General features: G+C 40.5%; 2 protein-coding genes across 5 annotated transcripts in view; one reads left to right on the top strand and one right to left on the bottom strand.

Annotated features, from left to right (window-relative positions):
* ABCB11 (ATP binding cassette subfamily B member 11) overlaps positions 1–1842 on the top strand; it is a 77421-nt gene extending 75579 nt beyond the window's left edge. For all 4 annotated transcript variants that reach the window (XM_075933556.2, XM_075933558.2, XM_014579869.4 and 1 more), the window contains one exon: positions 93–1842. In XM_075933556.2, the coding sequence (XP_075789671.2) occupies positions 93–293 (201 nt within the window). In that variant the 3' untranslated portion in view covers positions 294–1842. The remainder of the gene's footprint in view (positions 1–92) is intronic.
* A 10733-nt stretch (positions 1843–12575) lies between these two features.
* G6PC2 (glucose-6-phosphatase catalytic subunit 2) lies at positions 12576–23866 on the bottom strand. The gene is made up of 5 exons (XM_006135775.5): positions 23583–23866; positions 23143–23252; positions 17496–17607; positions 16566–16681; positions 12576–14436 (listed from the first exon to the last, which is right to left on the bottom strand). Exons 1-5 carry the CDS (start codon positions 23798–23800, stop codon positions 13925–13927), a joined length of 1068 nt encoding a protein of 355 aa, XP_006135837.1. The 5' UTR covers positions 23801–23866; the 3' UTR covers positions 12576–13924.
* Between the last annotated feature and the right edge of the window lie 435 nt (positions 23867–24301).

Genomic DNA, 24301 nt, shown 5'->3' with positions numbered 1-24301 from the left:
TGGCTGGTACAGAATAAAAAGAAATTTGCCAGATTTTGACCTCCATTTCAGCTTGCATATTTTCATTCTAATACTTTGTCTATTGTCTGCAGACTGTGCAAGCCGCATTGGATAAAGCCAGAGAGGGACGGACCTGCATTGTCATAGCACATCGGTTGTCTACAGTTCAACATTCTGATATCATAGCTGTCATGTCTCAAGGCATTATTGTTGAAAAGGGCACTCATGATGAACTGATGGCCATGGAAGGAGCTTATTACAAACTTGTCACTACTGGAGCACCAATTAGCTGATTTGCCACAGGCTGTGGGTCAACTTGAAAGATGATACTTTTCTAGTAAATGAGAACTCTACAGTTGGTAGGGCAATGCTGGTATCCCTTTGAGTTATTATATGGTACAAAATACTCTGTCATATGACAAGTTACATGAGAAACTACTGAGCCTAATATATACAGTATCTGGCTTTCTGGAGTAAGCAAGCCCTGTAGGATCATATATGGTGACTATAGAATAGGCTGATTTCAGTCAGGAGATAGCCTCACCCATTGCACAAGGAAGAGAAGGAAATCTCCTGATAAGAAAGCTACTTACCAGGAGTTGCTTGGAGCTACTCAAGTGTGAGGAACGCACGTAAAAAAAATGGCTTTGTAGTTCAGCTGCACAGTGCCTTACTTGCTTGACTATGTGACAATCAAGACAGAATCTACCCTACATATTACCACGTCACAGCAGGGATTGCTTCTTTTGGCAAGTTATATGGCTAAAACACAACACCAAGTGTATGATGATATATTTTATTTTTGTGATGAGATCACATATTTCCTAACTTGAACGTTTTACAGACAGAATTAAAATAGATATTGTCAGTGGGGTTACACAAATCTTTTTTTTGTCCCACCGTTTGTCTCTTTTGTCTGTTTAGATTGTGGAACATTTTGGGTAAGGACTGTCTTATATACTGTTGGCTGTGTCTAGACTGGCATGATTTTGCGCAAATACTTTCAACGGAAAAGTTTTTCCATTAACAGTATTTGCGCAAGAGAGCATCTATACTGGCATGTGCCTTTGCGCAAAAGATTTCCTTTTGCGAAAAAGCATCCATGCCAGTATAGATGCTCTCTTGAGCAAGAAAACTCCCATGGCCATTTTAGCCATCGGGCTTTCTTGCGCAAGAAATCAACTTGGCTGTCTACACTGGCCCTCTTGCGCATGAATACTTGCACAAGAGGGCTTATCTCTGAGCAGGAGCGTCAGAGTATTTGCGCAAGAACCACTGATTTTGGACAGTACAAAGTCAGTGTTCTTGCGCAAACACTCGCGGCCAGTGTAGACAGGCGGCAAGATTTTGCACAAAAGCGACCGCTTTTGCGCAAAATCTTGCCAGTCTAGATGCATCCTGTGTGTCTGTATAGTGTTCAGGACCACTGAGCCCTGACCTACAATGGTGGATCTAATGCTAATTGTGAAACAAATTAAAAAAATAATAAAAAAGTTAGCTTAATGTCACTATGATAAAGAAAAAGATTGAGAAGAGTAACAGATCCTGGTAAAGAGTATTTCTTCTAAGTTAGCCACATTATTAAATGGCCTCAACTAAATGATTTGAATATGAATAAATACTCAGTTAAATCAAGTAACACAATAATTATTTTTCACTGTTATTTCTTTCTTACCTTGAAACTACGCTACCTAAATAGAAAATGTCAAATTTTCATCACTGGGGACCATATAATGTAATTTCTTTTTAAGGAGAATTTAAATATTCTGTAAAGTTTATAGAATAAAAAAGGGCTCCATTTCTATAGATCAAGAAAAATATTCACAGTTGTATTAGATTGGGTTGACCTTTTTACATATAAATTATCATGCTTCAAGGCATAAGCTAAATACGAAGTGAAGGTTAGGAACAATTTTCCTCTGCAGTTTTAGATTATTCCATAATTCTCCAATTTGAGATTTATTGCACCTTTCTCCAAAGTCTCTTTTTTGACCTGCCTAATTATACTTTTACACCTGACTTACAGGATTTATGCCCCTTTCTATTTTTCTTAGCAGAATTTGACCCAGTTTTTTAAATGATGCCTTTTTGCCTTTAACTGACTGATTTACTCTGCTGTTTAGCTACGGTGGCATTATTTTGGGCCTCTTTCTGCTCTGTATTTTAGTTGGGGTTATACATTTAGTTTGCACCTCTACTATAATGTTTTTAAATAGTTTCTATGCAGCTTCCAGGCATTTCACTCAGGCTATCCTTAGGATATATGGGGTCCCACGCAGTGCTATTAAACGGGTGCCCTTATGCCTGACAGCAGCAGGAGGGGGCAATTTTTCGAGATGTGATTTTATAATCTTCAGCAACACACTAATGAACGATCTTCAAATTTAGACTAACATCCTGGAGACTAACATGTTTGAGGAAATATTACAGAAATGCGTAACTGTCAGTAAATCCAGAAAGGGACAGCATATACCTGCGGGTTGGCACATGCCTGTTAAATGGCACCATTACCACTTGAATGTCTCTACAGGTTTTGTGTTGTGGATATCAGGCATGTGACTGGGGTAGGGAAGGAGGCAATGCCTGAAAGGAACAATCTACTGAACTACCTCAGCAACTTTCCCAGCCCTCTTCCTGCCTCTTACACTCACTGCCCTCACTTTCTCAATTGTTTCCTTTTTCCAGTGCAAAGTCTGATCATTTCTTGCTGTGAATTTTGTCCAGGCTTCTTTCCTTTCAGACAGTGGTTCCCAACCTTTTCAAGCATACGGACCCCTTTTCAATCTGTTAATATTTTACAGACCTCCTCTCCAGGGGAGCAGCAGGAAGCGCTGGCAGCACATCCCTTGGTCTGCATCCACCTCCCTCATCTCCCTGCCCCTCCATCCCCTGCCCATCCATGGAGGATACGGCAAGGGGGCTCTCATGGCCAAAGGCAACTCCTGCCCTGGCACTCTGTCTAGGCTGGGCACACAGTCCTGAGGGAGGGGAAAAAAAGAAAAGGGAAAGAAAAGTAAGGAACAGACCCACTGCAGGACTGGGAGGGGAGAGGGCTGGAGCATAAATAGCGGAGCAGGTGGTGGCGGGAGGACAGATGGTGCCTCTTGGGGTATCAAGATCTCATCCTGAGGGCAGGCGGCAGCGTGCGTGCAGCCTGTTGCAAATGGTGAGCCCCGGGCCAAGCCTTACTTCTCTTTTCCTTTCCTAAACTTTCCGTGGGCCCCTAGGGTCCACGGACCACAGTTTGGGAGCCACTGCTTTAAAGAGATCCCTGAATCACAGTACCAGGCTGGATGTCCACTGCACCCTGCTGCAGAAACTGCTTTGAGATCTTCCCGCTGTCCAAATATGACAGAGAACTAACATATTGTCCTCCCCCGCTGCCCCCAACACTGAAGCTCCTTCTGTAGATCCCAAGCAAAGCAGGCAAGAAAATGAGATACAAAGCTGAGTAATTACCTCTCCCCTCTCTGTCCAGCCGCCAAAGGAGCCCCATGCAAGCCCCTAGACAATACACATGCTTGTCTCCCAAACCAGATTAAAGGACCTGTGAGATTGGTGCAGGGCTGGAATGGGGGATGGTAGGAGGGAGAAAAGGCTCCTGTCTCCAAGACACATGCACGACTGGGGGCCTGGAACTAGGAGAGAAGAGACCGCAGTAAGGAAAGGGGGAGCCTAGGGATGGGGGCCCAGCTGCTGGCTCGGAGACAGAGAGTGAGGCAAAAGGATTAACAAGGGTGCTGCACACACAGAGCAGCAAAGGAGCCAGCTAAGCTCCCCTTCTCTCCACTCGCACAGGAGAGGTGGCCAGGGAGCACAGCAGAGTCATACCCCATTGCAGAAGAGAGGGCAGGAAAGGAGAACCTGGCACAAGCCCACAACAGAAGGAGGAGCAAGAGAAGTGGGGTGGAAGGGAGCCCAGCTGTGGTGCTCCCTATTCTTCTCTGCATGAGGCTATGCTGGCAGATGGGAGGGCCGATCCCAGAGCATCCCTGACTGGATCAAGTTTTTATGGCTTGAGCTGAAGTGTTTCTAAGTTGCATACCATGATGCCACCTTGTGTGTATGGCCTCCTGACACAGCTGCAGCCCCTTAAACATACTCAGCACATGCAGCTTCATAAGGGCACCCAAAAATTTGGTGCCCCAAACTTTCAGATGCCCTATACAGCCATGTATGTTGCATATGACTAAGGATGGTCCTTATTTCACGCTTGTGACTGTTTCTTTTAATTTCTATTTCAATAGCTCTCTCCTTGTATAGTACACCTGTTTGAAGCTGCGCCTGTGTTCTTTCCCCCCTTACATAATTACATTGTGGTCACTATTACCAAGCAGTTCAGCTATATTCAGCCTTCATTTTGTTAAGCTAAACAATGCCAAGCACCGAGTCACCTCTCAAGATAGTTTTTCTATACCTCTGATTCAGTGGGCATCAATGCCAAAACACTAGACTAGCTGGACCACTCACGTGAAGTGGTATGACAGGTCCTCTATTCATAAGCTTCTATTGATTTTAAGAACAGTTTAAATTATGTGCAAGAGGACTCACTCCTGGGGCTGATTTGACCACAGAATTACTCTCCTCTCTCTAGGGATTATGCCAAGGTGAGCTCCATTAATTTACAGCCAGGGTTCCGTATAACCCTAGCAGTTGTGGGTCCCACAAGCCAAATACACAGGAAAGCCTTGGAACTTAACTTCCTTTATAGGTGTGGAACCCATCACAAAGGTATGAATAAAGATATTACCTGACTAGAACACTAGGGACCACATCCTAATGATTTAAACAAACAAACAATGGATACTTAAGAACAATTTGTACCTTCTCTATCAGCTTCAGGGTAGCATGAACACTCTAATTGACTTTCCCTCCTCCCTACTATTGATTTTGGAACTGGACCTTCAATAGGCCATTCATCTGAAGAAGTGGGCTATGCTCATGAAAGCTCATGATACCATCTACAGATTTTGTTAGTCTTTAAGGTGCTGCTAAACCATGTGTTGTTCTTTTAAGTTGTAGCTACAGTTCATCTCACTGCAGGTAGGGAGCTCCTGGCTAGCTAACCTACTTTCTCAATTGCTCTGGCTTCTTATCAGCATCTCAACACCACAGATATGGGGGAGGGGAGAGACATCCTGTTTAGTTTTCACTAACAGATGTGAGGGAATTATGTCCTAATGTAAACACTACAGGAAATTCATTCCCTGTGGCCCAAAGTGGGTTGATGTAGGCTAGTTGCACAAATTAGTCTGCAAAAACTGCAAAAGTTAAAAGCGTGGGCATGCAATGCTCTGAAGTAATGAAGATACATCTAGTTATGGTAACTGAAGTTCTGGTCTTTGGTTTAAAATGATCATGCTATGAAATCACAGCTGAAGCTTAATTTTCCCAACTGCTTGGAAAACCTCAGTTCATTTAGCACAGAGGGAAATTCTGGAGATCAACTGTCTTCATCTGTTAGGAGCCTTTGGATGCTGAAGCTCCTGAACTCTGCAGAAGCTTAGCTTTAGATCTGCAGAGGTTAGAATCTTCACTAAATAAAATCTACAACCTCCTGTTCTTCTGATAACATTCAGGTAGTCCGGTGGCTACCTAAATAATTGGGGTTGGTAAGCCAGGAATCTTCTGTAACTCTTAAAGCCTTAAACCTTAATTTAGGCAGTGAAAGCTACTATGAACAAATCCTTTTTAGCATCTACATCTTCTGCATCCCACCAGAACTGTGGCCAATGCTAGATAGGAGCTATTCCCTCGTGTCCACAATTTCCAACAGCACTTGACTGTGATATAGCACAACCTGCTTCCAGATCTTCTGCTTCCATGGCAGCAGTCAGAGGTGGTTCTCCTTGCTCCTGTCCTATCATTTGTAGAGCTTTGCACAGATATAACATTTGTATCCACATCCGCATCTGTATCTGCAAATATGAGCTGCATATATCTGCATTAACATCCTGGATGTGGATATCTGCAGATATAAAGCAAGTATCCACAAATGTGCAGGGTTTTAGATACAAAATTTGTATTCTCATCCGCATCCATATCTTCAAAAATGAGCTGCGGATAACCACATGCATGTTCACAGATGCGGATACCCAGAGCTGAGTGTGGGAGTAGGTCAGGCTGTTGACTGGGGGAAGGGATTTGGGGTGTAGGAGGGGTTATGGTGTGGCTCCAAGTTCCAGTTGGTGGCATAGTAGGGCTAAGGCAGGCTTGTGCCACTCCTGGAATTGGCCAGCATATCCCTGAGAAAAGCAGGTAGCTCTGCACGCTGCCCCTGCCTGCAGGCACTGCCTCTGCAACTCCTAGGAGTTGTGGTTCCTGGCCAGGACGTGTAGGGAGCCTGCCTTAGCCATGCTACACCACTGGACTTTTAGTGGCTGATCTCTCAGTTTGGCTTTGGGAGCCTCTGGGGGTACGTCTAGACTACACCCATTTGCCGGCGGAAGGATGCAGATTAGGCAGGTCGAAATTGCTAATGAAGCAGAGATTTAAATATCCCATGCTTCATTAGCATAAAAATGGCTGCTGCTTTTTTTTGGCAGGGAGCTTTGTCAGAGAAAAGCAGCAGTCTAGAGGCTGATCTTTCACTAAAGAAAGCCTTTTCCGATAGATCCTGTTTACCTCGCTTTACATATCCTGGAAGACTGAGTCTGATTGCGGGAGGCTCCTAGTGAAACCAGGAGGGTTGGCAACCCTACTCAAGGCCTGTGTAAAGCTAACCATAAGCACCTGCATGGAGGGTATAGCTGTGAATTGTGCAAAACAAAAACTAAAGAACGAAAGGGTCAAAAAAAGTAGAAAATAAAACCAAGCAAGCAAAGAAAAAAAAACCTCTGAAAGATATTTGTTCTTTGACTCAGACCTCCTCTTGCCCCTCCTCTTTTGTAGCAGAGGAGCAATCAAACACTGGTTTCGAGCAAGACACAGACAAAATGTAACAAAGATTTTAATCTCTCAGAGAAGTGTGAAACCATATGTGATGTATAGGAGGAGTGCTGGGAAGAGCGTACCCATCACCCAGTGACTAGGGGGTTAAACTCAGGTAGCTGGCAAGGGTGTTGGCAGGGGGCCAGAAGAACCAATGGGGATACAGTGCTGAAATTTGAATCGGATATGGATACCTGGTCTACTCTTCCTTTGAGGGGATTTCTAAGAAAAGGGCTGGAGAGAACAGATGCAGGGATCAGAATTACCATACCTATAAAAAATATTGGACATGGGAGTGAAGTACAGATCAGCATGTATCATGAGTAGAGGGAAAAGTGTATCTAGTTATGATCAGGGTATTTTTCTTTATTTTGGTTATTTAGTTTAAACTTCTCTGTGTGAATCAATGCTTTCCCTCCCCCATTCACTGTCACAGGCTACTGCTATCCTACAAGCCTCATGCAGAAAAGCAAATGCAAATGGAGCACTCATTTGCGTATGCAATGCTCTCATTTGCATTTCCTCTTCCTTTTCCGCAAGACGTTTTTGAGCAAAAAAGTGCTGTGTAGACGGCGCCTTTTTGCGCAAATACCCCCTTTTGCACAAGAGCCGTTCTTCCTCAAAAAATGAGGAGGGCAATTCATCTTTAGGGCTGTATACAAGAAAGTTCCCCAATAACAGCATTTGTGGCAGATGCTTCAACAGATGCGGTGAGGTTTTCTGTTAAGACCAACGCATTCATGTCAGGAGGCATACAGGACTTCATCCATGGAGGAAACATACTTATTACAGATGAGTTCTGGGCACCTCTTAATTCACAGGGTCTCTCCTTTTTTAAAGAAAAACTGGATAGGATAGTGGCTGAAAACTGCCAAACTTAAACTGTCCTTATGCTCTTCATTTAGTTCTCGAATAAGGGATTACAAATTGACTATCAGATACCCATGCTTTTCATCTTCCTTCTTCTCAGAGCTTTCAGAGGTGAGATAACAGATAAGGAAAAGGAAAACGTTGGAATCAAGGAACAAGTGAATAACCTAGAGGTGCTTCCACAACATCCATGGAGTCCTTATGACAGTGAATGAATGTACTCCACCCAGATCTGAGTTTTCTCACTTTCCAAATGAACAGTTTGCATCCACCAAAGACAAATGAGTGCATCAGGGATACTCCCTCAAGCTAAGGTCTCCACTTCACCCCTTCTTCATCCACTCTCCCATCTCCAGCAACCATACTAGGGCAAACTCATCCAGAAGGTAAGGTCTCAAAGGCCTCACTCTTTACAGGCACACTCCAACCCCAGAGCCCACTGGATGTTTCTTTTGGAACATCCAGCCTGATTCACTGGCACTAACAGAATTCACAGATCCACTGCTCCCAAAGGAATAGTTCACACCAGTTTACCAGAGGGGCCTCGGGATTATCTCACCACTCAACATATGACACTTAGATATGTTTAGAATATGAACAGAAGTTTATTTAAGAAGTAGCGACTAGAAACAGAGGAAACAAATGGTTACATATAAATTAAAATAACATGCTCTCTTTAGCCTAAACAACACGTGGATATGGCATATAGAGCAAAAGCTCATCCAAAAAGTCTTCCAGTGTCTTAGTGTCAGGTATAGCTGTGATCTTCTACTTTTCAGATAAGTTACACTATCCTCTTGACTCCTCAGTGGAAAGAGCTTCTTTTGATCTTTTTTCATAATCAGCATGCCCCCAGTTGACTTCTTCCCTCTAGTCTCCCTTGCTTGTTAACCTTCCAACCTTTTAATTAGTATCTGGCTCTGAACCACATAGACTTACATTGAGACACACTTGACCAGACAAAGAGCGAGAACCATTTCCATCCTGCCTGGCCAGTATCAGTCAAAGCTGGTCACCTCATGGTGACCTGCTTTAAACATCAAGGGTTAAGAACATACATTTCCAGTATAGATACATTATTTCTTAATTATTACCTATACATACTTTGTACAATGTTTATGATGACATGGATAATACAGGCTTTCAGTAGAGTCCTTACATGATACCTTTTGGTGAACTATGAAGCTATCAGATCCAGGGAATTCCAGTAACCCTCAAGCAGTCCTGCGTCCCCTGCCAGTTGGCACCAACACACACATCACCTGGGGCACTCATAGCTCCACATTCCACTGTGCCTTGCCAAGACAAGCTACTGAGATTTGCTTATGGCATGGATTGCTATCAGTACCGAACATTGCCATTTTGCCTATCATCAGTCCCAGGTCATAAACAAAGATGCTGTGGAATATATTACTCAGATCCCAAGGAATTCTCTTATACCTCTGGAAGGCACCTAAATCAGACCTCTAACAAGACATGGCACCGAATCTCTTGCAAGTGCACAGAACAATGACAAACACCTAAGGACATTGTGTGGGACTGTTCACTATCTTAGGAAGTTGATCATCTGATCTGGGACCAGAATCTGATCTCGCATAAATGCCGGAGAATGGCTCCATACTTTCAGCAGAAAGACCTGAAGGCATCTGATCTGTGATCTCATTCATGGAGGGATCCCTCTGCACAAGAACAGAAGGCATTGAACCATTGTTGGGTTCCTGCTCTTGACTAGCATGAATATCAAATTCTAAATCATGTGGCATCTGTCAAATGATGGGTAACTGCACCGCATCTATTTCTGAACCCAAATGAATAATTGATAGAATCATTCAATTGACTTTGGTGTTTGTCATGAACCTGTGCATTTGCAGCAAATTCAGAGCCAAGCAGCACAGGACTCAAGATCATGATACCATCCACATTTTTTGTTAGTCTCTAAGGTGCTTCAAAACTATTCATTGTTTTTTAAGCACTCAAGGTGTCAGTCCTCATTAGTGTACTATTTGCAGGATCCTCTAGTTACCTGAGTGAGAACTCCAGGTCCCACAGAAAAGTCAGACAAATTTTCCCTAAATGGGATCTACCACTGGTGTTGAAAGCCCTAAACCTCCATCCTTTTGAATCACTGACATTTGTATTACCATTTTACCTCTCCATCCAAACCTGTTTTCTGGTCATCATCATGTCCACACTTTTAACCATGCAGAAACCTTACTGTATATTCCATGATGTCAAAGTGATGCTAAGAACTCCAGAAATGTTCCTGCCTAAACTAAATTCTTCTTTTCACGCCTCTCAACAGATTGTTCTTCCGTCATTCTGTCCAAAATCAGAGCGACTCACTGGGAAGATATGTCACACATTAGATGTCAAGTAAGTACCAAAGATGATATCAAGTGTACAGAATCCACAAAAAGATTAGGCTTTCAGTTCTTTTCCTTTCACCCAAGATGCCAGGGCATTAGAATATGTTAGCTGTCCCTGGCCAAATGGATCAGACTATGTATTACTGAGGCATACAAAACAGCCAGAAGGAATCAAGGTGCATTTATGATTTGGGACTGAAAGAGCATGTTGTTTCACTGCTGAAATCTGCAGAGCAGAAACAGGGATATCGGATAACACCTTTATTAGACACTATGTTCTGTCTTCCACAGAGGACTCCTTCAGCAAGAAAATGGTGTCTGGGGTGGTTCATTAATAATCTAGCTATTACCAATAATCTTGACATGAATCTGTTTTACACCACTCTGGAATGAATCTACTGGCAGTAGGTTGGAAAGGAAGCATGCCTAGAGCAAGTGATTCTATAGCAAGGGTACCCAACCTGGGGTATGCGTACCCCCCCAGGGCGTACGAGAAGTTTGTCAAGGGGGCATGGGGAATATTTGGTAAATAACTAGATTATCCTAAAGTAGTAGTGTTAATGAAAAAAGTTGTGGATTCTAGAGTCTAGAATTTATTTCCTTTCATATTGAATAAGGGGTACGGGAAGGTTTACTAAAAGCCAAGGGGGCACGGGGACCGAAAAAGGTTGGGAATCCCTGTTCTATAGCTTTAAATTGCCTCCAGAAACTGTAGACAGGAGGGAAATAACCCATATATATGTCTGACGGTTGTGGAAGATGCTGCTAGAAGAATGAAAATGATTGGGTAAGAAAATTTCCATTCTTGTTATATTACTATGTGCACTGTTACAAACCAAAGTAAGCATATTAGACCTTGTTATTCAGAACAGGTATAACCAAAGTTATTTTTCATTCACATTGTAACTACAGTGTAGTTACCACATTGACATTGGTGGTAGGGACATGCATAAAACCCGTCTTGTACTCTCCTAAGCTGAACACAAATCCAATAAATAGGCAAGTAAGTATTTGGAATCTGCTATGTTTGCTAATTAGAGTACCTGAGTACATGTATCAGTACTTGGAAGACAGTAATGTTGTGGATTATTCCTGTATGTTGTACTTCATTCCTGACTTTCTATGTCCTGTATGTTGTACTTCATTCCTGACTTTCTATGCATTGAGGCCTGTTCTCAATACTAGATGTGCATTCACTGGTAAAAATTGCCATTTCTAGAACCAAGACAAGTTGCTGTTCAGTGTCACAGATACTCTTTTCATGAAAGACCCAAATATTAAGTGCTCCTAGGATAATTAAAATGATTTCCATATTTATCAAATTCCTAATGCAAAAAAAGATAAGGTTCACGAAATAACCTCTTTCTGCCCAATAGGTTAATTTATTACTTACACATTGCTAAAAATAAAATGAGAATTCCCTTATCTCATTGTTCTAATTGTACAGAAAGCACAGTTAATATGGGTGGAATATTGAAATATGAAACCAAAAGGTCTCCTATTGTGATATAAACAGTATTTCAAGGATTTGGGGCTATAAAGTAAAGCCTTTCAGGCACTGCAATTTGAGTGCCCAGCACTTTTCTTTTATTTCTGACTATTGACGGATGTCCATGAAGTTTTGCCTAGATTTTGTTGGTATTCATTCACTTTGCACTGAAATGTCACAGATGATTACTAAATTACTGACATTGCATCAAGGCAGAGGAAAATGCTTTGTAAATAGCCAAGTAAAGCACTTAGTTCAGACATAATAAGCTCTCATGCATATCTGTCAAAATTGTACATCCTTCTCGTCTTTAGGATGTTTTCATATACTTGTGGACAGAATATAAAGCAGTTCAAGTAGGAACTTGATATTTGTTCACGTCTCTGAAAAGCAGTAGATACAGTGTCTGAATTAGCTAGTAACAAGGGGTCTGACAAACTTGCCAGGCCCCTGGGCAAGGTGGGAGGGGCTCCATTTTCCAGGAAGTTATGGGGCATCAGGTGGAATGAGTGACACAAAATGCACTGCGCTGCCACTCCACCCCCCACAACCCTGGATGGTCACAGGAAGTGGGGAAAGGAGGATAAGTAGTTGAACTCTCATCATTGTCATTGTTCCAATGCTTGTGTCTCTATGGTACCATTGTCACTGGTTCTACCTTCTCCTTGGGTAGCGTCAGGATGGGAGGACTCGCAGCCAGAATCCCTCAGTAGAGGTTTCTTCTGCCACTGCAAAGAAGTGCTTCTCCAGGAAATGGTTTCCCTCTTTTCTCTCTCCTGCCTAGTCCTTTCCCCAAGAGCATGCTTGTAAGTAGAATCATAGAACCATCGGGTTAGAAGGGACCATAAGGGTAAACTAGCCTAAGCCCTAGGCAAAGTACCTAAGGGATGGGGCCTTACAGTCCCAGTGCTCCTTCAGCCTTTGCCCCGTCTCGGTCTTAGTATGGAGTCTGAAAACCCTATGAGAGGCACCAATATACTATATCTTAGCTGTACTCTAAAAAGGTACCTCACCCAGAAATTATATGGGATATGAATTTTAGAAAGTCAATGTGCAATGACAGAAATGCATTAAAATATATACAAAGGGATATAATTGGTTTTACATAATTATAGTGCCAGATTAATCAGCCCCGTCAGTTCACAAATGAGTATTATAGTAAACGTATACTATATTATAACAGCTATCTTTGTGGTTGTCCAAACAAAGTTGGCCAAACATAAGCATGGCATGTTTTACTCTTGAATTGCTTTTTCATTTATGGCAACAAAGAATTATCTTGACCAATTCCACCACCAAATCATGATTGTGGTTGGGTACTCTTTAAATTGAGATTATTAGACTGGTTTACATTTGAAAGTCAGGAACAAGCATAACACACTAGGAGGTGTGTTGAGATGACATGAATTCACACTAAATGAGTTTCTACAGTAGTTACTCTGTGTAGATGCATACCCAAATAACACTGATTTAATGTGCTATGTTCAAGAGTTTCCATAAAGTTAAATGTGTAGTAGTTTTAGTAAATAGAATTTATTGCCTCTTCATGTCAATATTTTGCATTTAGCTAATTTTAAAAGAAAAATACAGAAAGCAACATATCAATACAAAGTTATCTGCTCTGTCGATAGCCCTAGAAATAGAATCTAGTGGCCTGAAATTACATTGTTTAACACTAATCTTTTAAAAAATAATTTATTCTTTTTTCCTGACTCAGTCAGAAGATGCATCATTTAGAAAACACTAAATTAAATCTAAAGTTTTGCGAACTATGGAGAAAGCTTCATCACACTACATTCATGCAGTTGAGTTAGTGTGATTTTTATCACACCTAATTTTCCAGCATACTAATAGGCAGCATTTATATGTAGATATAAAATTGAAAGTGGAATGATATGGGAGATAAAGCACCATCTAAGTGAAAGTGTACAAAAACTAAAAAAAACTACAAGCTGGGACTAATCCCAACAAGCGTCAAAACATGTACATACTCTGAGGGGTGTTAGACAGTCATACTGCATTGTCAATCTTTGCAATACTTCTGGGAATGAAGTCAAAGTGCAAGTCAATCAGTGATTCTGACATGACAGTGTCATTTCAGGATGTACTGTCTTTTGACATGGTATTTACCAAAAGCAAAAACACACACATAGTGACACCCACCTCTGTTTAGAATGGAGTACAAAAATAATGATCTTTGCAGTGGGTCACAGACCACTACTTATATCCAGATGTGCCCACATTCTTTCAGACTATTCTGAAAGTTCACCTAATTTAACTTCTTTTCAGTTGGCCTCATTAACAGGTGTATGCAGTATGGAATCAAAGCAACTACAGTAAGAGGTATGGCTGCACTTTTACAAAAAGAAAGAACATAAAACAAATACTCAGTATGTGTAGGTAACTTGATAAAATCGAACAGCTGCAAGGCTGCTAAAGAAGCAGCTATGCACAGTAGCCTGAAACTCATTTTATATCCATTTATACCTTTACAGCTCATGATGAACATTTCCGAATTAATCCCAAGACCTAAACCAAAGAGTGCACCTAAATTTCTCACCAGTCCAGCAAATGGAGTTGTGTCAATATTTATCCAATCTGGGTTGGCACACCATTTCTTTGCCTTGGGAACAGACCACAGAAGATCAACATCAATAAGTTTGAGAAGCAGGTAAAAGCCAAGAGCAAAGATAAAGAGAAACGCATTTGTCTTGATGTATGTTCTCAAACTAGCTGTATGGATTGCAGGAGTATGTTCAAATGCTTCAGCAACAAGCATTCCTGTGAATTAGAAATGCAATATTAGACGATGCATTCATTGTGCTCTTGGACATTGCAAAAAAAATTGTTTTGTAGGGCCTACCATTAAAAGCAGAATTAGACCTCTTAAAGAAAAAGAGTATGTTTGGTTTTTCCACTTTATAGTACCCTCAAAAACCTCATTCTTCTTCAAAACTGCCAAGTCAAAATAATGAATCTCCTTCGGCACTTTAAATGCCAAGAGTCATAGTTTCAAAAGAGACATGTAGTTTTTCACTAATAAACCTTGCATGAACATACCCAAATGGACCAGTCTGTGTCTCCTTTTTCATACCCTCCAGATGCTACATCTTGAGTAGAGGGAGATGCAAATTGCAACCCCCTCCTCTCACAGGAGTGAATCAAGCCTACCTATGTTCTTGGTCATTCCCCATTTCTGGGTGCTGGAGGAGGACATTTTTTTCCCCTCTCCCTCACTATCCCCCTTCCTGACCATGAATAGAAAAAGAGATGGATCCCAGGAGCTTTAAACCATCATCTCAGCACTAAACATGCTAATTTGCATATGGAAAGTAGCATAGGGAGTTCCTGGAACCAATGCTCCCATCTAAGACAGGGGTAGGCAATAATTTTTGACCAAGGGCTCTGGGTGACCCCAGAAGGGGTGGGGCCAAGACACTTCCATGCTTCCTCACCCACAGATCGTGACTGGTTTGGGGATGGGAGAGTGCGCAAAGTCTTTGCTGTTCCCCACCCCTTCCCGAAAGTACTGCCATCTATTCTGAACAGCTGGCAGTTCCTTCTAGGTACCTGTGCCCCTGGTGGTGGGAGGAGACTTTGCATGCTCCTTCCTACTGCCCTCAGGTCAATTAGGAACTGGGGAGGGGGAGCACGTGAAGTCTCTTGCTCCCTACCCCCATCAACTACCAGCTGAGCAGTCTTTGCAGGATGGGAGACTTCATGCACTCTCCCTGACCCCAAGCCCTGATTGGCCTGGGGTCAGCGGGAAGCACATGAAGTCTCCTCCCACCCTGCCCCCATCCTGGAAGGAGCGTGCGGTGCTTAGAAGCGCTGCACCCTGCGCAAGGCAGGAAGAAACTTTGCATGCTCCCCTTCTGCCCCTAGGCCAATCAGAGGAAGTCACACACTCCTTGCAAGGCAGGGGCAGAGTGGGAGGAGACTTCACATGCTTCTCCCCGCCCCCAGGCCCTGATTGGCCTGGGGATGAGGGGAGTGGCAGGGCCTTCACGGGCTGGATCAATTCACTTGGTGGGCCAGATCTGGTCTGTGGAGGCCCTTTTGCCCACCCCTGCTCTAAGATCAGAGAGTGACTAAGAGAAGCACTTTCAAAAGTGCCTAAATCCCATTTTTAAAACTGACTCGAGGCTTAAGAGCCTAGGTCTCACAGGAAATCAGTGAGACTTAGGCTTTCAAATGCCTATATTCCTTTAAAAAAATGGGACTAAGTTCCTAAAACACTTTTGCACTTTTGAAACTGTTACCCTAAAGCAGGCCTGCTTAACTGAGGGGTGGGGAGAGAGTAAAGGGGACAACTGCCCTGGGGGTCTGGCAATTCAAAGGGGCCCAGAGTTCCGGCAACTACTGCTGCACTTGCACCGCCTCTGGAGCACTGCACTGAAGTGCCAGGCTGTGTGCTCTAGACAGCACTAAGGGCTGGAGGGGAGGGAAGACGCATGCCATGCCACACTCTGGGCAATGCTGACAGATGGCTGCCCTCATGCCCACCTCTTCCACCCTCATCCCCACCCATTCTGGGAGCATGAAGCTAGCCCCCCACACCTTCCTCAGGGGCCCACAAAGGCTGTCATCTCTGCTGGCCTAAAGGCTAGTATTATATTAAGACTGTAGGTTTTTGGGGGCTGGAACCATCTTTTTGTTCTATGTTTGTACAGCATCTAGCTCAATGGGCTCCTGGTCCTTGATTAGGACTTCTATATGCCCCAGTAATATACAATACATATTAATTATTATTATTATTATTTATTATATTTAAACCCTTATCTCCCCAGAAATCACATGCAGCTCTAGAGACACAGGATAAAAAGCCCTTTAAATACCTATGACTTGTTTTTAAACTTAAACAAATGTTCAGATTATGTATTTATATTGCAAAGAATAAGCAATATTACCACCAATTACTCCAAGAATAACTTGATGTGGGAAATGTGTTGCTATGAATACTCTAGACACACACACACTGATTTGAATAATCCAAAACACACTCCAGAGGAATGACCAGGTAAGTCTATGAAAGAAAAAAGAAACAGTATACATTAAATTTTTAAAATTCCAAATATTATATTTCATTGTGTGTCATTCATCTGGGTCCCATATTTTTAGCTGTCAGGGGTACAATTCAACAATCTAAAGTCAGATGATCAAAACCTGGAGCTAGATACTGAATAAAACTGGAAGAATAATGGTATGATCTTGCAACCCAGACTGCAGGATAAGACACTAATACTTAGGACATAAAATCAGATGCTTATTTTTGTTGTAAGATATTAATGGAAAGCTAAAGTGGCAGATGTATTTTTTCATGTTTTCCATCATTAAGGCATAATTAAACTCATGATTCATGCAGTCAAATAACAATCCTTTTAACCTTGGTTAAAAGTCCAACTAAGCATAATGTCTTATACGGAGTTAAGCATCATGCTGCCTGTGCCAATACTATGTGCATTTTCTTTATAATAAAATATGAATGACTATTCCCAAAGTGGTAAATTTAATGTACTAACCAGTACATTGAAAGAAAGGCACTGAATATAAATCAGGATTACAAACATTATTGTCCTGTCCCACTCCCACAGTGGGAGGCTGGGCTCATACATTAATCCAATGGCAATGAGTTAATTACATGTCACCCTAAAGAAAAATATAAAACTCCTTTTATATTCAAAATCCTTGTCCAAACCAGTAAGAATGAAGACATGTTAACAATTTAAAAGGCAAGTGTATCAGAACGATTTAAAAATATATGCTATAATAATGTTCAACACAACAAATTATATAAATCCATCAAAATAAAAGTCTCAGAATATCAGCAACAGACTGACCTGTGCAGAGTAACTGAAGATTCATCTTTCCATTTTACTGTGTAGCTAAGTGCTGCTGTTACCATTACATACCAGACACAAGAAGATCCCATGGCATGGCCAGATGGGCTTCCTGATAAAAGAAAAAAAGTAATATGTTAACTTAAAAATAATTAATACAAGTTTGGAATATAAAAAAGAATTATTATTCAAACACTCAATGAACCTAAAGCAGTAAAAAACGCCTATAGAAACCCTAATGATTTTCAAAAGCTGGATCAAGTTGTCTTGTCTACATGAAGAGAAATTATTCACAGTCTCTCCAGAAACTTTATTAGAAGTGCAGCAATAGATGACATACAGATTTTAAATTGGCATGTGCTGCAATGCTGAGAGGAAAATATGTTAAATAGGTTAACAAAACTGATTTTTGCTGAAAATAAAGGTGCCACAAAGATGATGGTGCCTAATGAAGTGTCCTCCACACACATAGCTACAAATACATCTTGAGCAACAAGACTAACGTTGTCAGCGAAGAACAGGCTAACATTTCTTGAACTTGATACTGATTTATGAATATTAGACCCCCAGTTATGGTGGCTTTTGGCATGTCAGGCATAATTCATAACCAAAAATTACATGGATATTAGGAAGGCAGCCTATCCTTATACTAACCTAAGGGAAGTAATTTTATGTAAGTCTGATAGCTTCTTCAGGATAGAAAGAAAAAGAACTTCGGATTATATTGCTGTTATGAACAGAGCCACAGGCTACATCTAGACTGGCATGATTTTCCACAAATGCTTTTAACGGAAAAGTTTTTCCGTTAAAAGCATTTGTGGAAAAGAGCGTCTAGATTGGCACGGACGCTTTTCCGCAAAAACACTTTTTGCGGAAAAGCGTCTGTGCCAATCTAGATGCAGTTTTGCGCAAGAAAGCCCCAATCACCATTTTCACCATCGGGACTTTTTTGCACAAAACAGTTTTCAGCTGTATACACTGGCCCTTTTGCGCAAAAGCATTTCTGGAAAAGGGCTTTTGCCTGAACGGGAGCAGCATAGCATTTCCGCAAGAACACTGACAATCTTACATGAGATCGTCAGTGTTCTTGTGGAAATTCAAGAGGCCAGTGTAGATTGCTGGCAAGTTTTTCTGCAAAAGCAGCTGCTTTCGCGGAAAAACTTGCCAGTCTAGACACAGCACAATGTATACAGAATACAGCAAAAATGGAAGATAGGTATATATTGATACATGAGGAAAGCAGGGAATGATCTCCTTGTATCAATACAATTTAAAAAACACTAGAGCAATTTCAAACATCAGATAGCCCTTCTCAGTTATTTTTATCTGGTTTTTCATTTAGGAAGCTATATTTTCTGTAGATCCTCCAAAGAAGGGGGTGGGAGAGTCTTTTCAATGATGCTGGAAGGAAAGGGCTTATTTATGTACAGTTTGACACAGTACCAAAAGTGTTGAAAAGATTTTCATAGATCCCTTACCAAGAAACAATGTTAACATATTTTGAAATTAACTAACATTGCTCTATAGTAGTGCAAGAAATGGTGGACTCAATAAAAACAAATTTATGAATATCGAATGCTTTATTGCGTGCCATGTGATTTACTCAAATTTAACAGAAGCTGTTCTCAAGCATACTGAAGACAATGTGGAGATTCAGAACTGATCACAAATCTAACCCCAGTGGAATACTGCTGGTGAAATCATTCATAAAATTACTATGGTAAATCTCTCTACATAACCAGAGTTTGGATTCTCTGCTTCATCAGAATTACATTCATTACATTTGGTGGAAGGAGGTTATGGTTTCCTAGTTCTCACTGGTCCTCAGCCTTGTACAGGCATGAGTAATGCAGAGGCTAGAGGCTTGTGCCTAAAGGTGTCTCTCAGAATAGTCTTCAAAAATCATCCAGCAGTTGAATATAGCTAGACTGCAATATGGTACAGCCACTCCTACTCCTTATATCACTGATTCTGACACACCCATCGCCAGTTTCAACATGCCCTCTGGGCGAAGGGCTGCAGAAAAATGGTTTAGAATTGACTATGCAGGCTCTAACTCCTCTGGGGACTCCATCATACCACAGGAAAACCCAGACAGGGGGAAAGCAGACAGAGGGAGGATTTGACTGTGTATGTTAGACTGGTGTATCATGACTTCTTGTGACATCGAAAGGGTAGAAAATTTTTTAGGATTTATTTTGTAGGCATAATAAAAATGGCCATACTGGGTCAGACCAAAGGTCCATCTAGCCCAATATACTGTCTGCTGACTGTGGCCAATACCAGATGCACCAGAAGGAGGGAACACAACAGGTAACCATCATGTGATCCCTCTCCTGTCATCCATTTCCAGACAAAGAGAGGCTAGGGACACCATTCCTACCCATCCTAGCTAATAGCCATTGATGGACTTAACCTCCATGAATCTATCTAGCTCTTTTTTGAACCCTGTTAAAATCCTAGTCTTTACAAAATCCTCTGGCAAGGAGTTCCACAGTTTGACTATGTGCTGAGTGACTTTTGTTTGTTTTAAACCTGCTGCCTATTAATTTCATTTGTGACCCCTAGTTCTTATATGTATATTAATTGAAATTTAATGTTGGTAAATGTAAAGTGCCATTTTGTTGTCCAATGACTTAGTTTGGTGAGATCTTTTTGAAGTTCTTCGGTGTCTGCTTTGGTCTTAACCATCTTGAGCAGTTTGGTATCATCTGCAAATTTTGCCACCTCACTGTCTACTCCTTTCTCTAGATAATTTATAAGTAAGTTGAATAGCATTAGTCCCAGGACAGACCCTTGGGAACCTCACTAGTTACCTTTCTCCACTCTTAAAACTTACCATTTATTCCTACCCTTTGTTTCCTGTCTTTTCTACAATTATCAATCCATGAGAGGACATTCCCTCTTATCCCATGACTACGTAACTTACTTAAGAGCTTTTGGTGAGGGACCTTGTCAAAGGCTGTCTGAAACTCTAAGTATATTATATCCACTGGATCTCTCTTGTCCACACATTTGTTGACACCCTCAAAGAACTCTAGTAGATTTGTAAGGCATGATTTCCCTTACAGAAACCATATTGACATTCCCCCAACAAATTATGTTAATCTATGTGTCTGACAATTTTATTCTTTACTATACTTTCATCTAATTTGCCCAGTACTGACGTTAGACTTACCAGTCTGTAAGGATCACTTCAAGAGCCCTTTTTAAATATTGGCATCACATTAGCTATCTTCCAGTCATTAGATACAGAAGCTGATTTAAAGGATAGGTTACAAATCACAGTTAATAGTTCCGCAATTTCCCATTTTAATTCTTTCAGAACTCTTGGGTAAATGCCATCTGGTCCCAGTGACTTGTTATTCTTAAATTTATCAATTTATTCCAAAACCTCCTTTAATGACACCTCAATCTGGGACAATGCCTCAGATTTGTCACCTAAAATAAATGGCTCAGGTTTGGGAATCAACCAATATCCTCAGCCATGAAGACTGAAGCAAATAATTCATTTAGCTTCTCTGCAATGACTATCATTTTTGAGGCAGTGAAAATCATTTCTTCACTTAAGAAAATGTTTTGACCAATCTCTACAGAAGTAGTTCACAAAGGTGTTGATTTCTATGCCTCTTTTTCTGGACTTGGCTAAGAGATTCTTGATCATGTTTCCATCATTCCTTCTTTCTTTCAAAAGGAACTTGTATGGACCTTCTACATGTTATAATTCATTTTATTGGTTAAACCGACTTATGGTCTCATACTTCAGTGTTTGAAAACACTTTTTATTTGCTATTATCAGTCTTTTAATCTAAAAGTGTTTATCATATCCCATATGTACTGTGTGTATTAGAGGTTGGTCTGAGGCCTAAAATTTAGATCCACATTTTGAAATTCTTCCAATATTTTTTAGAGTGTTTGTTTCATCTCACTGGAGTCTCAGTTTTGGTTCATCTCACTGCAAAATTCAGATCCAAATCCAAGTTCAAATTCCAGAATCTCTTCCCCAAAATTTGAGATTGTGCAGATACAGGTTTTTAGTTCAAGCTATCTGCAGTCCTTATCTTGTTTACTATTTTCTCTACTTTGCTCATTTAAATATTCATGTTAATGTATAAAGTCTTCCACTCTAGTCTTCTCATTTAAACTACATTTTTAAACATTCTACATAACAAATTTGGAAAAGGCTGAATAAATAAAATGGTTTATTTTTAAACAAGAAGAAACAGGCATTCTATTCCAATTAATCATGTGGAAACACACTAATTGTACCTAACCAAGGACTCAATATTGCAATGGGCTGAGTGCCCTCAGGTCTGAAATCATTTGAAAGGAGCTGAAGCTATCTGTAGCTTGGGTTGGACCCCAAATGATTTCATGATCAAGTGAACAATCTTAAGAGTTAATAACAGGTCCTCACATAAAGTAGTAAACAAGCTGTCAGACAAAAGGGCTCAAACCACTTCATCAAAGTTAGAGTAAATTATAATGCAGCATCTTTCTTACAGAAAGGGAAAATGTGCAACACTTCAATCCATAGGAAAGCCTGTAGAATCGCAAAACACATTAATAAAAATTACTGCACATTTCTCATATATTGGAAAAAATGCATTTTGTGGGCACCTTAATTAAAGCTGTGTAAACATGTAAAATCCAGTGTAGATTAAGAATGTCTGGGCTTAATTTGCTTAATTTCAGACTTCATGGATTTAAAAGTTCATTTGAGACTTGAGCAATATTTGATTTACATTCCACTCAGGAAAGAATATAAAAACAGAAGCGGAAGGGTGCTGAGTGAAACAATCCAGTGAAAACACATTTATATAACATACACGACATCACATATATGGTGTATTCCCTTGTGTCAGTCTACAGCTTTGAGATGAGTGGGTTGTTCTAGCCTGAATAGATAACTCAGGCTTCCCTTTAGTAATAACATAGATGGATGTTGCTATTTAGTTTAAATAAAAAACAAACTTCAGGGTAGAGAAGAATAGTGGAATTAGATGTTTAAATATCAGGGAAGGGATCACAAATTTGTATTACTTTTGTGGCTCTAAAATTGCTATAGTAGCTCAGAAATCCCCAAACTCCTAAGAGTCACTTGTTCTAATTTGGAATTCTCTTGGACAGCACTGACTTATGTATATGTTTGGATATAAAAATATTTCTCCTGCTCACTTGATATACCTAGGAAAACAAATCTATGGCATCTACTTACCTTCAACAAACTTCTGGGGAGTGTCACAGAACTACGTCCAAGAATGACTTCACACAAAGGTGATTCCACATTTCTGGGGCGTAATTGTTGGAAGAACAGTCTTCCAGCATTGCTACCTGTCATAACTATAATTTTAAAATTGATGTCCTTCAAAGGTTAACGGCATTAAAACAAAAGTTCTTGCCAATATTCAGACAAGCTAGTTTCGGCTCTTCATGGAAGTACCTATCACACAACTAACATTTAGGTTCTCTCTTACTTTTCTACTTACATATCTTGATGCTCTTTCAAAACTGAGCTCAAGTGCCCTCATGCTGTATTTTTCATTAAGTGGGTGCATTAATTTGCGGTATAATCACTATCACTCACTGCTACTTATTGAAGTAATACTTATAACTGCGTAACATTGAAGCCACGAACATTTCTTACCTGGCCCCGTTTCACATGTTATAGGAAATTGTTCAAGACATGGGCTCGATTGATTGGGATAGATCATGGTTTCTTGGACCCACCAATATGGGCGATGGCCAAATAAAATCCTAACAAAAAAAGGAAAAAAGCACATACTGTACACATACAATAAACAGATCCCTGAGTAGAAAAGTCCAAACAAAGCATAATTCACTTTATGCTATATGATATTGTTAGAATAGTCATATAAATGCTCTTTTTCTTCACTTAGTAAAATGTCTCTGTAAATACATCCTCATTTAGTAAACAATGAATGTTGAAACATTTTGTATTTTATATTTAATAGGTAAAACTACATAGGTAAATCTATAGGTTACAAGAAGTATTCTACTTTTGAAGTAGCTAAGAATCTGTATCACAAAAAAATAGAAGTTATTTAAAGAAACAAAACTTCTTACCATTTAAATATGAGGTTGAACCAATCTCCAATGACTGCCACCCATATCATTTTAGTACCAACCATTTGGTTAAGCTGGAACCAAAGAGGAAAATAAATTAAAAATATATTCCGGGGATCTCCTACATGTGACATGAAATTTAGAAAGTCCTGGTAAGACCTGTAATCCTTCTGTAAATGCTGAATTATAAGCACACCATTACTATGAAGGAGATCCATCTTTATTGGTTACACTATACTAAAAGGAAAGTTCCTGAAATCTAAGTTCCTAATGGCAAAATTAGAACCATGAAGGAGATCTATTAAACATGAGACACAATGATTGACATTGCTTTTATATGGTAGCGGAGTGGTGGGTCTAGCCATTCCTGAAACATGTGACGCTCCACATCTATGGGGGACATGTGGATCTGTTAGTGCTGGAAAGCTTTTCTGTTTGCAATTTTTAATTGGAGGAAAAGAAGTGAACTATATGCTGATCAGCAGCAAATCATGGGGAAAGTTTTGTAGCAACACAATGACTGTCTTATGCAACCCTTTGTATGAACAGTTGGAAAATGTTTGCTTGAATTTTAACACAGTTCATTTCTCTGAAGGATGGACACTAGTAATTTATATGCTTGATTAAGTCTTGCCCTTATAAAGACTAGAAAGAATACATGACTAATTGGTCTAAGCAGAAGAGTCATTAAATTTGTGCATTTTAATTTGAAATAGAAT

The sequence above is a fragment of the Pelodiscus sinensis genome, chromosome 7 (assembly GCF_052426305.1).
Source record: "Pelodiscus sinensis isolate ZL-2025 chromosome 7, ASM5242630v1, whole genome shotgun sequence".
Taxonomy (NCBI): domain Eukaryota; kingdom Metazoa; phylum Chordata; order Testudines; family Trionychidae; genus Pelodiscus; species Pelodiscus sinensis.
The sequence above is the reverse complement of the archived record's forward strand: the minus strand, read 5'-3'. Positions and strand labels throughout refer to the sequence as shown.

Coding starts and splice junctions, on each gene's coding strand:
- G6PC2 (XM_006135775.5), bottom strand. CDS start 23,800: ATGGATCTCCTTCATAGTAATGGTGTGCTTATAATTCAGCATTTACAG. Junction 16,682..17,495: donor TCTTCAGTTACTCTGCACAG/GTCAGTCTGTTG, acceptor TTTCTTTCATAG/ACTTACCTGGTCATTCCTCT. Junction 14,437..16,565: donor TATTCTTGGAGTAATTGGTG/GTAATATTGCTT, acceptor TCTAATTCACAG/GAATGCTTGTTGCTGAAGCA.